Raw genomic sequence first — 17259 nt, forward strand, 5'->3', positions numbered from 1 at the left:
AGCTTTGAGAGGGGGGCGGAGCAGAGGAAGACTCCTGTGAGGGCGGCGTCTCACCGATGCTGCACTCGTTCCGGTCGATGTTGCAGGTGTTGCCCACGTACCCCGGCGGGCAGTTGCAGTTGAAGTTGCCGGTGATGGGGTTGGTGTCGCACTGCGAGCCGTCTCGGCACGGGTTACTCATGCAGGCGTCTGTGAGGTGGCAGAGCAGCCCTGAGGACAGAACCACCACACAGGGATGAATGTTACTGGGTCCTGTTCGCTGATGAGACAGAGACGTGCACGTGCATAGACAGAGACGTGCACGTGCATAGACAGAGACGTGCACGTGCATAGACAGAGACGTGCACGTGCAGAGACAGAGACGTGCACGTGCAGAGACAGAGACTTGCACGTGTATAGACAGAGACGTGCACGTGCATAGACAGAGACGTGCATAGACAGAGACGTGCACATGCATAGACAGAGACGTGCACATGCATAGACAGAGACGTGCACGTGCAGAGACAGAGACTTGCACGTGCAGAGACAGAGACGTGCACGTGCATAGACAGAGACGTGCACGTGCATAGACAGAGACGTGCACGTGCATAGACAGAGACGTGCATAGACAGAGACGTGCACATGCATAGACAGAGACGTGCACGTGCATAGACAGAGACGTGCACGTGCATAGACAGAGACGTGCACATGCAGGCGCCATGGCAGCAGAACGCAGCTGTTTCAATGGAGGCAGACAACAACCACAAAAACCGGGCTAGCTCTCTCATTTCCTAACAGGACTTTTATAAAATAAGACTCGAATTAAAACTTAGAAAATGATTGATATTAAAGTATTTATTATCTACAAAGAATAATCTGTAAATAGTGCAAGAATTGCTCCTTCTACTGTGATTTTGATTTTGCCTCCGTGGTAAAATCTATATAATGGAGCTTGTAAACACTCGTCACCCAGAAAGGAAGGAGACTGATGATGTTTAATGGCATAAATGCAAGAGAATCTGGCTACAGAGAAAGAATATGGTGTCTGAAAATTAATAACCGGAAGTCCCGCCCCCTGCCGGAGCCGGCCACAAAAAAACACATTTTTAAGCTTTCGACCTTTTTTCCCATTTACTCTCCCTTCTTTCTACCCTTTTGCAATAATCATTTTGCAAACCTGAATTAAATATTGAATTGCAAGTTGAAAAATGCATTTTCAAATTGCATGATGAATTTGCAAATTGAATTGTCAATTGAATAATGAAAAATACTTTGAATTATCATCTAAAAAATCTTCCATATCAGAGTGTAGTGAAGTTAAAAGTTATGTTTTGGAGTTTAGCTAATATTTATCAGCTACATGCTAGCTTTTTTGGCTAACTTAGACATTTTTTCAGTTTTTTAGGGTTTTTTGGCATTTAACTAATATTTTAGCTGGCTGTCAGCTTTAGCATGTTCAGCAGCCAAATTCAGCTTCCAGCATTCACACTAGCATCATCACAGGTAATGCTATATATCTAGTTTTAGTTTAAAGCTAATGGTTAAGATGTGAGCTTTACATCCACTTTGTGCGTGATCTGATTAGTCGATTAATGAGAAAAAATAATGGATGATTAGTCGCCTATTAAAATAATCATTTGCACTAGTTGCCAACATGAATTTCTATCAGTTTTGTGCTGGTTTTACATTAATAGGTGCGGATCACATCAAACATTAATAAAAATATGCATCGATAACCCAGCTAGCATGCTATCCATGAGTTGCTAGCATCCATAAACTCTACGATTCCCAGCCTGATTCCTCTCTATTAAAATGCGATTCCTGTCCAGTAATTATTCCTCTGATCAAATTATTTTGTTGTCAAGGTTTCTAACGTTAATTACAAAACATTGCATCCACTTTTGTGGTTCTTTTCGTACATATTCGGGCCTTCTTTGTTCTCCATTCTGGAAGTGCATGGTAATGCCGCCCGTCTGTCACGCCGTACGTCACGTGATTTCCAATACACATCAATGCAACCACAGCCTCAACTCCGCCTCTCCCACGCCTCCAGGTGTCGGCGCCCACCTGTCTTCCCGCGGGGACACAGGCAGATGAAGGACGCCACGCGGTCGATGCAGGTGGAGCCCTCGCGGCAGGACGCCTCCAGGCAGTCGTTCAGGTTCTCGGAGCAGTCCACGCCGCTCCAGCCGTTCACGCACACGCAGTTGTAGCTGCCGATGCCGTTGTGGCAGGTGCCCCCGTTCTGGCAGGTGTTGGGCTGCAGCCGGCACTCGTCCACGTCCTCCGTGCAGTGCTGACCTGTGGAGGAGCCGGAAGTGAGACGCCGAGAAAGACACAAAACAGAAATGACTTTCTATAAGTTTCTGCTTTTCAGAAACAAAAAAAAGAGGAAGACGGTAATTTCTGATTCAACTTTGAAATGTTCAGTCTGAATCATGTTTGCTCCTCTTCCTCTGAGGAAGATCGCTCCATGTTGTTGTTCTGCTGTGGATCCGTTTGGCTTCACGGATCTGGAACGCTTCGGCTCAGATTTGTGTCCTCTACGTCCCGTTTTGTCCTCGCCATGTGACATTATTGGAAGATGGGTCGCCATGGCAACAATCTAAATAAGTTGTGTTATTTCTAAATGCTTCCATGTTAGGAAGAGGAGCAACAACTCTGCAGATGAACAAGCAGACAGACTGAAAAGTTTCCAAATGAAAAGTGAGACGCAAATATTAGGGCCAGGAATCGATTAAAAAAACCTTAACTAATTAATCGCAAATCTGATTAAAAAATTAATTGTGATTAATCGCTTTTTTTTCTTCTTTTTTTTAGTTACAGTATTTGCCAGCGACTCATTATCTTCAAATAATCACAATATGAAATCACAGGCAAAACTGTACATTTACAACGTTTATTTTTAACCCCTTAAAGCCTAAAACTCTTGAATTTACTGCTGTATTTTCAATTTGAAAGACGACCTTCTGCTTATTTGGTATCAGTTTAATCAGCACGACCTCTCCTGTGTGACTCTACCTTGATTTAGTCATTTTTCCATGTTATATTCACACACTAGACATAAAATCATGTAAAAACAGAAAATTCCATCTGGAAAAATTGAATTCATTTTGCTGTGGAAACTGTTTTTACAACATAGAATGAAAGTTTTAGGGGTAAAAACAACAAGAACAAAATTTCCCAACAAACTAATCAAAATGTTTTTGAATGAAAATACTAATCCAGGCTAAAGTCACAGATTGGTTTGGGCCTCATATACTTCTGTTGGTAGATGAACATCTCAGACCTCACAGCTCCACGGTGATCTTCCTAAAGTGGCTTCGGCTACCAGACAGACCAAAAAGAAGAATTTCTCTCTACTCTCTATTTGACATTTTTCTTGGAATTCTGTCTTTTTTCTTATTTTCTTATAAATGTTCTTTATTGTGTTTGTGTAAAATAATAAAACATTTTTTTGGGAGAAGTTTGATCCAGCTGGACTTCAGGTCAGCTGGAATCTACACAGGTGGGGGCGTGTCTGTCCATTCTGGACCGCTCGCCTCCCGCAACGTCGGTGGGCGGGACTTTCGTGGAGAACTGCGGAGTTTCTGGAATTTTTAGACAACACCAATGCTCATTATTGTGGAAAAATCATGTCGGTCCCCATCCCAAAATAAATACGGTTTCCTCGTTGGATTTCTAATAGAAGACAGCTCTGTTTGGCTCCGCCCACCACACACAGTATGTAAAAAAAAAGTTTACGTTTATTTAGACGGAGTTTTATTACGCTGATCTCACAGCTGCACAGCAGGACGTCTGAGCGCTTTAATGTATAAAGACGAATGATTATGTTCCATTAACGTGCACGGCCCTAGTAAACACACAGAGTTACGTGTTTCTTTGGTTCTGGTTCTGGCTTCTTACCGGTCCATTCTGGGGGACACTGACAGTTGTAGGTGTTGACTCCGTCCATGCAGGTTCCTCCGTTGGCGCACTGATGTTCGGGGCAGTCGTCGATGTTGTTCTCACAGTTGGTTCCATTGAAACCTGCCGACAGCCAGACACAGATTGTGTGTTTGACAGTAGAGAGGTCCACACAGGTGGGACGTCTGAGGCAGCAGGTAACCTGCAGCGTCTCACCTGGGAGGCAGTGGCAGGAGTAGCTGGTTTCGGAGGTCTGGTGGCAGGTGCCCCCGTTCAGACACGGGGACGGCGAGCACGGGATGTAGGAGCTTTCGCAGAGTCGGCCTGTGAATCCGGCTTTACAGACGCACCTGCGGCAGAGGCGGAGCTTGTTTGCTCTGGTCGTGGAGCTTCAGGACTCGTGCGATCTTTGGTACTCACTTGTAGGAGCCGGGAGTGTTGAAACACTCGCCGTCGTTCTGACAGAGGGAGGGTGTTTCTGCACACTCGTCACGGTCGATGAGGCAGCGGGGGCCTTTGTACCCAGGTGGACAGTGACAGGTGTATCTGCCGCCGGACTGGGAGCTGCACCGCCCCCCGTTGGCGCAGGGATCGGACAGACAGCTGTCCTCGTGTTCACAATGTGGACCTAAAAAACATATTATATTATATTTGAAATGTAAACATCCCTGTTTCAACTCAAATCTTAAAATAACTTTCATAAGGAACAGGATTAGGGCCACAGAGACAACATAAAAAAATGGAACATTCTGACTTTAATCTCTGAATTCTGAGATTAAAGTCAGAATCTTTTTTTTTCTCTGTGGCCCTAATCTTATTCCTTATCTTTGAATATTTTACTCTCCATAAAAATATATTTTGTCCAAATTATACAAGGTAAAAATGGCAAAATAACATCAGGACATTAATAACAATAAAATAATCTGGGGGCCGGATAGAGTTCCCGGAGGGCCGGATCCGGCCCCCGGGCCTTGACTGTGACACAGGTGCTCTATATGAGATGGCGCCGAGCCTCGTCCTCCTCACCTGTCCATCCCCTGGTGCATTCACACTTGTATTTGTCCAGCGACAGCAGAGTGCAGGTGCCTCCGTTGGCACAGGGGTTGTTGGGGTAACACGTGGAGTTCTGGGGCGTCTGGCAGCGTTGGCCGGTGTACCCCAGAGGGCAGGTGCACAGGGCGCTGCCTGGTACGGGTACCCCATCGGGCATGGACACGGAGCAGGTGCCCCGGTTCAGACAAAGGCCCGGCTGACACGGGTCCTCGTGTTGACAGTACTCGCCCAGAAAGCCGGCAGCACACCTGGACAGAGAATCACGGAGCGTTCAAAGGTTCCCAAACAGAAAATCCGCTGAATGACATGACAAATATGTGTCTGACAAAGAAGACTGAGGTGAATGTAATGCACCACATCAGACGAGCGCGAACAAAGACGACATGCACGCACATGCACACACACAGACTACACGACAGAGCACACACTGCTAAGCCTGAACGGCTTTATGGTGACCTGAAGAGCAGCGTGCGGGGAACCACATCCCTGAGTGGGCGTGTCCGAGACCCGTAAGAATGACTCTCCGACTGCTTCCAACACGACATGATTAATGGACGTTTCTGATTCAAAGCCAGAGAGAGATGTGAAGGTTTCCAAACGTCTGCAGAACCTCAGGCTTTTCACATCGTTGGGGGTTTTTCAGCAGGAGCAGACATGAATTCATCCAATAACTCTAAGATTAGCAGAGGAAGTGCTTTGAACCCAGAGCTGTTGCCCCTTAAACCCTCCTAAGAAGAAAACAGAAGCTGGGCTCGGTGGAGAGGTGAAGCCGGGGTCACGCTCACAAAGAGGAAGCTGAGAAGCAAAAGCACGAGAAGTGGAGTCTTCTGGAGCTGTACAGCTGCTAACGCTCTGTGCATCAACACCAAGGAGGTCAGCAGAGCAGAGGATCTTTGTGGTTTGTGTCTCTCGTCATTTTCACACCAAACACGATGAAATCGTCGATTTCTTCTGCTGCGTCCAGCAGGAATCCCGTCAGGAACAATGCTCCCTCTGTGACTTTCTATTCCTCTCAGTCAGACCTGCATTCATTCGTCACTTCCTCATGTCACACCGATGTCGGCCTGACGACCTTTTACTCATGTCTCCTTCTGCATGTATGAGTCTTCGCTCATGTGTTTGTGGGCGTGTGTGCACATGTGTGTGCACATGTGCACATGTGCGTGCACATGTGCACATGTGCTTGTGGGTGTGCACACATGTTTGTCAGTGCGTTTGTGTGGGGAGCTGTGAGAGTGAGTAAAGGTGCATGTGTGTGTCTACGTGTGTGTGCATGTACAGGTGTGTGCATGTACAAGTGTGCATGGACATGTATGTGTGTGTGTGCATGTATAAATGTGCATGGATATGTATGCGTGCATGTGTGTGTGCATGTGTGTGTGGGTGTGTGTGCATGTGTGTGCATGTGTGTGTGCATGTGTGTGTGTGCAGGGGTGTGTGTGCGTGTGTGTGCATGTATATGTGCGTCTGCGAGCAGCAGAGCGACCCGCCGTCTCTCTTGCCGCCTGTCAAAGCGAGCGTCCCTGGGGGGTCTCAGGTGACACCAGCGTGTGCAGAAATGTGTCCCACAATAACCGCCGCGTGTCGTACAAACTTTCTGGTTTGATCCACCGATCTGTTCAGGAAACAAATCCAGAAGAACACTCCGAGTTTTATTCTGAAAGGACATCAGAACAGAGTCCACTTCCTTCTTCATGACACGTTCCTCCACTGGGAACCCTAGAAAACACCAGGAACAACATGGAGGTTCTAGAACCATCACTGGTAGCAGTGAGAGACGTGTCTGAGTCACCGAACATTCACCTCAAGACAGAAACCAAAATTCCCTCTGATTCATAAAAGCAGCTCATCTGACCATGTTTACACGAAGTTCAGATTCGTGGAATGAAACTGATCTGATCCACAGATCAGACCTGATCTCTGTAGAGACTTGAACATGTGAAGAGAAAGACTTTTCAGATAGTTACTGTGGTTATGAAATATTAGAGATTCCACCCACAGATAAACTTTACAGCTGCAGTTGTAAATACTCGACTGGTTTGTAGTAATGTCAATAAAACAGGAAATACGTTTTTACAGCTAAATATAAACAGAAAGAAGAACGTGTCTTCTTCACATTTCTCTCACATGTTAGTGTCGAACGAAACCTAAGAAACTTGATCTCAGCTTTATAACTTCCAGGGATTTATTTATTCATTTTCATTTGAAAACATTTTAAAGGCCCTTCTTCTTATTTTCTAAATACATTTTTTTTTCGGTTCCGGACAGAAATAGTGTCTACTTAAATAGTCATGTGATCTGTTTTAATGACCTGTAGCTGTGCTGGTACGGCATAAATCTGTGATTAGAAGTTTTGAACCGGAAAATGATAATTAATGTAAAGGAAATGGTTTGTAAGAGCCGGGCTGGGATTATATAAGTTCAGCTCCTACCACTTCCTTTCAAGCAATCTATACTTTGATGCCTAGTTATCCTACGTCTGATTTATCATTATATTTGCTTTGATTGCTTGAAGTAAATCAAAAATAGTTTTACGCATATTTTTAAAGTTTTCTTTCAGCTTTAAGGATCCAAATCTTCGTTAGTTCAAACTAAACTGTTGAAGAAACACATTTTAAAGCAGTTCTTTACAGATGCAGTTCATGTAAACGTCCACTAGAGTACAAGAAGACAAACAATGATTTTTGATTTTCCAAAGCACTTACAGGACGACAGTTCTATCACTGATGTTCACCGATAATATTATTGATTACATGTTTATTGGTAATACAATAGTCATGAGTCTCAAACGGAGGCTCCGGTGAACCAACAGTAACAGATCAGTAGATTACAAAACTCTTAGTAGTACATTAATATTAGCCACAAACATTTCCTCGACTGTATCTGAGACCTGGACTGAGTGACTCCACCCCCCTGGCGTTCCAAACAGGAAGTACCTGCTCGCTCCAAGAAGCCAGAATCCCTATTCACTGTGTCTGAATTCCTTTATTACTCACTAGAGTGTGTTCACCATGTTCTAGAGCTGTCTGAATCGATAACTCCAAAATCGAGTGCACTAGAACTTTCCCAGAAGTCGTTCACCGAGACTCACTACATTAGTGAGTATAGACCACAATGCATTGTGTTTGAACAATTTGTGCAAAAAAATTGATATGACTCAGCCTGAATTTCAACCTGCGATCTTCCAGTTTCAGGGCGGACACTCTACCACGAGGCCACTGAGCCGTCATAGCTAGTGCTTAAGAAAGTGAAAGTCAAGTAGTGTGCTTGGTATCTGAATTTCTTTTTAAATCCATAGCACTAGTTTTTATCAGTTAGGGATTAGGGCGGGAATTTGGACATAAACGTCTATGTAGAAACAGCCGGTCGTTCTTTTGGTCAGAGTAACCGCTCTGGCTCTGACACATTTCTAACTTCTTCTTGATAATTCTCTTTTTTATGACGTTTTCTCTGTAGTTCAAGTTATAAACTGACCAATCAGAGCCTGCTGACCCCCACGTCCAACATTTGAAGCGTTTTGTGTAGCCCTCTTTCAAGTGGTGGGGGTGTGGCTTCTAGCAAGCTCACTCCCGATTGGTGAGAGTGGCTGCCATGGAAACGATGACTAGACCGACTCGGACCAGACACTGGTGTCGTCTGGCTTCAACATGGTGACCTCCGTACCAAGTTGATTTTATTCGTCGGGATTGGAAGTAAACCATTTCTATGGGGGTGGGGGGTGACACTCACTCAGTCCAGTTCTCCGACACTGTCAGTGATCACGCCTGTAGAGTAGGGCTGCCACAACTAAACAAATTTAAAATAGTCGATAACTAATTTAATGTTCAATTAGTTGTTACTGTATATTGTATTCTGTCAGAGTGTAGTAAAGTTGAACGCTCAGCACCAAAAACGACCTTTTTTAAAAATATTTGAGTCAGTGAGACCAAAACTTTATCTTTAGTGAAAAATAGTTCCTTGTTTCAGAGCCGACCTCATTAGAGAGATCAGGAATATACTTTCCATCAAACTCATTTTGACAGGTGACCTTTGACCCTTTATACCCTTATATATAAAAATGATGTTACGTCATTTTGAGGGGCGGGGCATCTGTCAAAATGAGTTTGATGGAAAGTATATTCCTGATCTCTCTAATTAGATTTAATCATGTTTTAATACCAGAAACTAATGAAGGACAGAAGCTGCACGATTCATCAAAAGTTTAAAAAACTATCATCTTAACTGTCTTTATTTTTAGTTAGCTTAAAGCTAATGATGGTTACGATGTGTGTTTTACATCCACTTTCCATATGACCTGATCATTAAAATGCTCGTTTGTGGCGGCCCTGCTGTAGAGCGACTCCCGACACACGCCGTTGTCCTCAAACATGGCCGCTCTTCCTCCCTGATTACGTCTGTCTGTCCATCACAGTGACCGCCATCAGGAGCAGCCGTGCACGCCTCAATGCCAGCAGCCCAACCCACTGGATGGAAGTGTGCACGTACGAGAGGGAAGGACTCGTCGGCGAAGAGGGGATTTAATCTTCCTCCTTCCTCAGCTGGACGACGTTCAGCGTGACGTTTGCTCCTCTCTCTATTTTCTGCTTCACAAGATGCTGTTTTTGCTCCAAAACTCAGGAAGTCTCAGAAAGTCTGAATGAGTGGAGTGAATGGGACGGGCTGCAGTGACGTCAGGCAGCAGGAGCCCGTCCTGCAGGTTTCACAGCCGCATAGAGAGCTCATTATTAGCCGGCGGCGGCATCACTCGCGCCGCAGGCAAACAGGCAAGGCCGTGCATGATTCCCATTATGTTCAGGGAGTGGCGTCTCACTGAGAAAGCTGTGACCTGCTGCACTGTGGCACTAAACACAGAGAGGAGTTTGCATCGCTGCAGCTACGCTGGACCACAGACTCGGCTCTCGTTCCTTTTTCCCCGTTTTACTGTGAGCAGTTTTCTTCGTTCTCAGAGCTCCACCGCTGGTTTCTGTCCCACTCGAGGTGTTCGGTTTCTACAGCTGGCTCCCATTAGCGCCCCCATCCAACGCACACCCTTCCTCGCTCTCTGGACTCCATTTTCATCCCTCCTCCTCCCCCTCCCCCCGCGCTGACCTCTGCAGCGTTTCAGGTCTTATCTCCTGCAGACAACCTTCCCTCCACATTCCCCGCTCCCAAGGTGCTGCAGGTCTCTGATTCTGTTTTCTTTGGCATTACTCCTTCTTCCTGAGGACCTATTCATCTTGGGCTACACCCCCCCTCCCCACCCACTCCCCTTTCAGTCACTATTCCCGGCTCAGTTATGCTTAATAACTCCGACATGCTCTCCCCCCGCGGCTGTTATGAAGACTCGGTGTGAGAGGAACAGAGGCAGAGCACCAGCCGGCTCACATTTCAATCCCCGGATAATTCCCTGACTTGGCTGGAGCATAGGTGGCCCATTCACGGTTCCTGTGTGTGCATGCATGAACATTAGCCGCTGTGCGCACACTTCTGAGTGGCACGAAAAATTCCCAAGCTTAGGAAAATAGCTTGTGTTGCAGTACAGTTTGAAAAGCTTTGAATGCAGACAAAAAGGCTTTTGGATGAATGTTTGTAAGAGAAACTGATTTAAAAAGAGAATTTCTGTCGCACGGCTGCAGAACGTGATTCTAAGGAGGATTTCTTTTTTCTCTTTTATTTTGAAAGACACAAAGTGGTAAAATCCCATCCCTGTGGGGGCACAGAACTCCGTCAAAGAGCGAAAAGGACGAAGCGTGAACGTAAAAAATAAAAATCGTGAAGAAGAGAGCGACGAATGCCACAGACAGAAGGCCTCAAAGCAGAAATGCTGAGCGGGCGGAGGCGGCGGCGGCGGCGGCTGCAGGGTGGAGTCCTGAAAAACGGTGCGGTGAAAGTTTGGGCTGTGTTTAAAACAAATCCTAAAAAAAACATGAGAGCAAACAGAACCAGAACCGCTCAGACGCTCGTCTCTGTTTGAATCTCCAGTTCAGCATTTAAAATGTGTCAGAACGGCTCAACATAAACCAAAGACTGTCCCACGGAGAGACCCTCCTCACGTGTAAACAGAGGTTTGGAAACAGCCTCCAGTTGTTTAAAACCTTTAGTCAAAAGTTTCAGGGCTCTGCAGATGGAAAGCTGCTGAAGGTTAGACAAAGTTCAGATCAGGTGTGTTCATCCAGGATGAAGGACTTTAATTAGGACGGGGAAACAATTAGAAAATTAACTAATTAATCACGATTAATCTGCTTTTTTGTTTTTAAGTTACAGTATATGCCAGCCACTTATTATCTGCAAATAATCACAATATGAAATCACACACAAAATTGTACATTTTGAACATTTATTTTAAACCCTTTAAAGGGCCTAAAACTCAGTTTTTGTCTATATTTTAATTTTCTGTATTTTCAATTTTAAAGACGACCTGCTGCTTATTTGGTATCATTTTAATCAGCAGAACCTCTCCCATGTGACTCTACCTTGATTTGGTCATTTTTCCATGTTTTATTCACACACTAGACATAAATCATGTAAAAACAGAAAATTCCGTCTGGAACAATGAGATTCATTTTGCTGTGGAAACTGTTTTTACAACATAGAATGAAAGTTTTAGGTGTAATTTTATAAAAAGAACAAGAATAAAATTTCTCAACAAACTAATCAACATGTTTTTGAATGAAAATACTAAAAAAATCCAGACTAAAGTCACGCCAGGCAGCCCAGAAAATAAGAATTTTCATTACTTTTTATTTGACATTTTTCCTGGAATTCTGTTTTTTTTTTTTTACATTTTCTTAATTGTATTGGTGAAAAATAATTTAAACATTTTTGTTTTGGGAGAAGTTTGATCCAGCTGGATTTCAGGTCGGCTGGGCTGGAATCCACACAGGTGGGGGCGTGTCTGTGCGTTGTGGACTACTCTCATCCCACGACGCGGGACTTTCACGGAGAACAGCAGAGTTTCAGCAATTTTTTGCCTGTTATTGTGGAAAATTCATGTCAGTCCCCATCCCAAAATGAAAAAATGATCGGTTTCCTTGATGTTGGATTTCTAATAGCAGACAGCTCTGTTTGGCTCCGCCCCCGTAGTGGGTGCGGTGCTGCATTACAGCCGTCAGATTGATGTTCGGTCATCATTTATTAAGATAAAAGATCGCTTTTGTCCAAAAACTATAAATAAATACCAGATTATCTCTTTAATTTAATACAATCTCAATCACAGAATGTAAAAAAAGTGTGGACAAAGTTTTATTCCGCTGATCTCACAGCAGGACGTCTGAGCGTTAATGAATAGTAACGCATTCATTATGATTTATTAATCGCGCGTGTTAACATTCACAGCACTAATTTTAACACAACAAAAGCACAAATGACTTTTTTATGTCGCCGATGAAACGCCTGAACTGAAAGGTTTCCCTGCAGTTCGGATGCAGGAAAAGCGTGACTGTGACCTCGCCGTGTGACAGACACGCCTGCGTCTGGTTTATGCTCCGGTTGCCACATTCCCCATCCCTCTGAAAGGCGTCTGCTTCTGAGAGCAGCAGGGATTTCTGCCCCCCCCCACAAGCAGCAGCACCGCGTGGAAGAGGGATCAACACAAACTCCTGCCACTGGAAGCCCGACAGGATTTCAGCTCCACAGAAATGTTTATGTTGATGAACAAAAAAAACAACATAAAATCATTTCTAGATCATCCCTACAGAGGAGGGGGGGGGGGGTTACCCCTCCCTCTCATTTGTCAGTCAAAAGGATGCAAACTCTTTCCCCATGCACCCCCCCTTCATCAAAAAAGGATTGGGGCGCCCCGATGGCGGCGCCAGCGAGGGGCTTTGAGGTTCTGCAGCAAGCACTGGTCAAAGGAAAGAGCTTTTAGCTGTTCTTCTTAGTTCTTAGTTTACTATAGCTCACTGTGTATCACTGTGAGATGCCACAGAACGTGTTCCACCGCAGACCAGATCCTGCTGTTGTTAGAAGACGTCTTCAATATAGATTTGAGGCCAAAACGTACACAGGAAACCGCAAAAACCCAAATTCTTACAAATGTTGGAAACGTTAGCTTAACTGAGCGCTATAGTGGGTTCTAATGTCATCATCACTTTCTGCCAATCAGCAGGTGGCTACAGCAGCTCCGCCCCAACCATTACGTTCCACTTTTCAATGCAAACCGATGGCCCCCCCAAGACGTACGGGTCAGAACTGTTTAATGGGTTCATTTTAAGGTGGAAACGCTCAAAAAACTGAACCGGATCGGATCGGATCGCTCAGTGAAAACGAGGTTTAAAAATGCAAATTATTCTGTATTACAGCAGTTACATCAGCTGACAAATGTGTGTTTTTACTATTCACTAGTATATCTTTAAAATCTATTAAAATCAACAATGTCGGACGACACAAATATTCATATTGATTTTTCAGGAAAACGAAGCTGAAATATTAGCTTAACTCCGAAATAGCCTAAAAAAACTAAAAAAAAGCCTTAATTAGCCAACATAGTTAGCATGTAGCTGAAATATTAGCTAAACTCCAAATTAGTCCAAAAAGCTACCAGAATGCCATTTTAGCTTTACTACACTCTGACTTCATATAATATAAAGTAACGACTAGTTGACTATTAAATTAGTCGACGACTATTTTAATAGTCGATTAGTCGACTAATCGTGGCGGCCCTAATCAGAAACTAAAGATAAAAAGCTCAGAGAGAGGATCCCGGTTTGATCTCTGAAGAGTCTCAGGAAAAAGGAGCTTTTAAACCCAAAGATGTGAACCCCTGAAGCACCAGGAGGGGGAGGAGCCACGGATGGATGAGTGACAGCTTGATGAAGGAGGCGTAGTAAGAGGGAAATTGCATTCCTCTCCACACTTCTCCAGTCTCCCTCCCCCCCGTTGCTCTCTCTCAACGTTAGGAAGAAGTTCTGCTCCGAGGTATTCCGACTCAAATTACCTGAAAGGAGACATCCTCTTTTGTTTTGGGTCCCATCCCTCCCCTCGGCCCCCCAGCTTAATTCTACCTGTCAGATCAAACAACTGCACAGAAACACAGAAACTCCATCCTGTTGTTTTTAAATCTGGTAAGAAAAGAGCTCTGAGGTAAATCTGAGGGGAAAGGAGGGCGCCGAGAGCGGGAAGAGGTTCATCAGCGTTCGCCTCACCCGAGCAGGAGACAAAGAGATCTTGTTCTGGAGGTTTGGACGACATGATGTGTGCAGTCGCACTCTTGGAATGAAGCGAGTATCAGGAATCCTCTGACCCACAAACGGGAGAAGTGACTCCCAAAGGTCACGTTCTCAGCGTTGGTTGTAGATTCCCATCGGTGCAGGAATCATACAACGTTACCAAAAATAGCAAGATTCTGCTCTCTGGACAACGAGAGCCAAAACCTAGACGAACGTTTCCTCAAAGTTCCTAAAATAAAACTGTTTACATGTCATAATCCATCAACTTTCTTCTTCCAACATCTTCACTTTGATCTCCAGCAGCTCCGTGGAAAAATGAAGCAAGATGCAGAAAAAAAAGGAAAACGTGGAAAAGTTTGGTTCCAACCTCTCGGTAAATGCAAAAGAAGGTCTGATGATACACTGCAGTAAACATCACTGCATTTATCTGGGACCGATGATGAGAAACCTGATAATTAATCCCAGATTACTGCAGACTGGATTCTAGGAGTGTAAGAAAGTATCAATACAATCGTGATACTTTTTCGGCAATACTTGTATCAATTTAAAATACTGCCAAGACGATTTTTAATTCCCTATTTAAAGCAAACATCTAGCTTAGAATTAAATAAAGTTAAATATTTCCTAAATTACCGGATTAAGCTCCATGAATTTGCTCGGGTGAAGCAACTTGTTTATGAGTGAAATACTGTCTGATACTGTCTTGGAATGTATCGCGATACGTATCGTATCTCCAGAATACACACCCCTACTGGATTCAGTTCCAACAGCGTGCTCTGATGGAGGGAGATGATCGCTCCGATGTTCAGCCGACGTGTCCGATATACTGGGGACTGGAGTTTTTCTAATGGGGAGGGGGGTTAAGAGGAGGTTAAGTGAGGGATAACTTAGTTAACTCGAGTAACTAAGTTGTTAGTTACTTATCAGAAAAGAATCGGAGACGCAGTGGAGTTGGGCGTATCGATCTGAGTATCAATGGAATTGATACCAAGGTGAAGTATCGATACTAGCACGATGAGATCGATACCTTTGATACTTTCTTTGACGTTTTTCACAGATTTCATCTAAACGCGTTTGTCTGCAGTGATGCCGGATTGGGCAAAAAACAGCCCAATTTGAGTAAAAAACCCGTCCAATCTGGCAACATTGTCTGTAAACAGCACACCAGGTCCCAGTCGTGTGTTTTATAATACATTTAACAAGAAAAATTACATTTCCAAAATTACTCTATAATACAACATTTAAAGAATAAAGTATCGGTATTGGCATCGATAGCAGCCCTGCAATTACTAGGGGAGTGGATTGGCAGGAGTCCGGCGATGCGATATTTATCCCGATACGATATTTATCCCGATACGATATTTATCCCGATACGATATTTATCCCGATACATACCTCGATAAGATGCATATCCCGATATATCGCGATAGTTGATTTTACCCACACATTCATGGTTCTTTTCTTTTTAGTAGATAAAGAAATATATGATTTAAAATGAAACAGTAAATATTGACTGATTTCCACAACAAAATATTTGCTAGTATAAGAAAAAAATAGAAAGAATGTGTCTTAAATTGCTGCTTATCTCCAGCTTTTGAACGGTTCCGAAGCCTGAATGTGCTTGAACAGGAGCTTTAAAATGACAGGAAGGAGGAGAGCGCCTGAATGAGGCTAAGATGCTTCATTCACATGACAGTCTGCAGCACTGCAGCTCTGCTTTCTCACACGCAGACGTAAACACGTCTTTCTCCGCTCATCGCCACGACGACGGCCTTTTTAAAGTAAGTAAAATGCTGAAGGACGCTCATACATCATTAAATATCTTATTATCAGCATTTTAAATCAATACAAGTATTGCCAGACGAAATATTGGGATATATCGCCGAAACGATTTTTCCCTACAACCCTAGTAATTACTAAGTATTGGATCGATACCCATATTCCTGGTATCGCCCACTCCTAGGACGAAGAGGCTTGAAGCGTCTGACCCAAAGGTCAAAGGGCATTTATGCCATGAAAAATATAAATATTAAATCGATTATTCAAACTTTAATTTGGTGTTTTTTTTACCTTTAAATTGTTTTTCACTAATTGCAGTGATGTGTTGTCATGGTAACCTGCAGCTCACTCTGCTGGACCAGTGGAGGAAACGTGTTAATTATTCCAAAGCATCATTTCAGAAGGAAATTCTCCTCTTTCCTTTTTGTCCAGATGATGAAGCTAAAGTTTGTTTCAAAGAAACAAAGTCGTTTCCTGAATCGCTTTGATTGACGATACACTGTGGACTAACGTCTGTCCACATATCCTCCACGAAGGGACTGACTGTATAAGAATATTTCTTCTACTGCAGCCAATCAGAACCCAGTATTCACCCTGACCTTGGGATGAATCAAAGTGAAAATTGGCGATTCAGATGATGCATGCCGTCATTCACAAACCTCCAGACTCCAGCGCCGCTCTCACACCCAGAGACCTGCAGAGTCACTGGTTCTGCAGCTTCCTCACACCCCGCCCTGCAATGCGCCCCAGCAACCCCGCCCACTTTCTTTAAATTCTGAAGTTAGTTCCTATAAACCTGCTATGCAGGAAAGCTGCCAGGCATTTCCTGTCTGCTCTGAAAACAGCCGTCTGAGTTTGTGCTGCATACATCGCACAAACGTCACAGAAAATGAAAGGAAAAAGTCCAGCTCCAACTCTTCAATAAATTATTCATGTCTGCAGATTTCATTTTACAATTTACTTTTGATTCTTTTTGCTGTGACGGTCAAATATTCTAATTTTTTCAATGTTTCAATCAACAAATATTTTTGTCTTTTTTCACATTGATTCTAAATTGCAACAATGCAGTTCATTACTCCTAAATATTTCCTCAATAATTAAAATGTTCTTTCCAGAACTTTCCCTTAAACTCCAGAAAGCTGATCTAAACCCAGAGAGTCTGAGCACCTGCGGAGACCTTCATCTGACCTCAGTTAGACAGAAAAGCAGCAAACGCGATAAAAGATGCTGCTTTATCTGCTTCTGCAAAGTGCTACAATTCCACAAACTCTGGGAACAGACGCATGGCCGCGTTCTCATCACTCTCCATGAAACACGATCAGGTTCAGAAACAAGCCGTGGTGTGTTTTTGTTGGGAGGTCGGCTAGGGAGGGGCAGCGCAATTAAAAAGACAGCT

General features: G+C 43.9%; 1 protein-coding gene across 2 annotated transcripts in view; it reads right to left on the minus strand.

Moving 5' to 3' along the window:
• Positions 1–17259, minus strand: part of notch2 (notch receptor 2) — a 55146-nt gene that overhangs the window by 22784 nt on the left and 15103 nt on the right. Inside the window, exons 3-8 of one of the 2 annotated variants that reach the window (XM_024258957.2) lie at positions 4912–5186; positions 4306–4513; positions 4102–4235; positions 3886–4008; positions 2047–2280; positions 55–210 (exon numbers count right to left, since the gene is read on the minus strand). In XM_024258957.2, the coding sequence (XP_024114725.1) occupies positions 55–210; positions 2047–2280; positions 3886–4008; positions 4102–4235; positions 4306–4513; positions 4912–5186 (1130 nt within the window). Of the gene's footprint in view, positions 1–54; positions 211–2046; positions 2281–3885; positions 4236–4305; positions 4514–4911; positions 5187–17259 lie in introns of both variants that reach the window. The other variant, XM_024258956.2, reaches the window with a different exon arrangement.

The sequence above is a fragment of the Oryzias melastigma genome, linkage group LG4 (genome assembly GCF_002922805.2).
Source record: "Oryzias melastigma strain HK-1 linkage group LG4, ASM292280v2, whole genome shotgun sequence".
Taxonomy (NCBI): domain Eukaryota; kingdom Metazoa; phylum Chordata; class Actinopteri; order Beloniformes; family Adrianichthyidae; genus Oryzias; species Oryzias melastigma.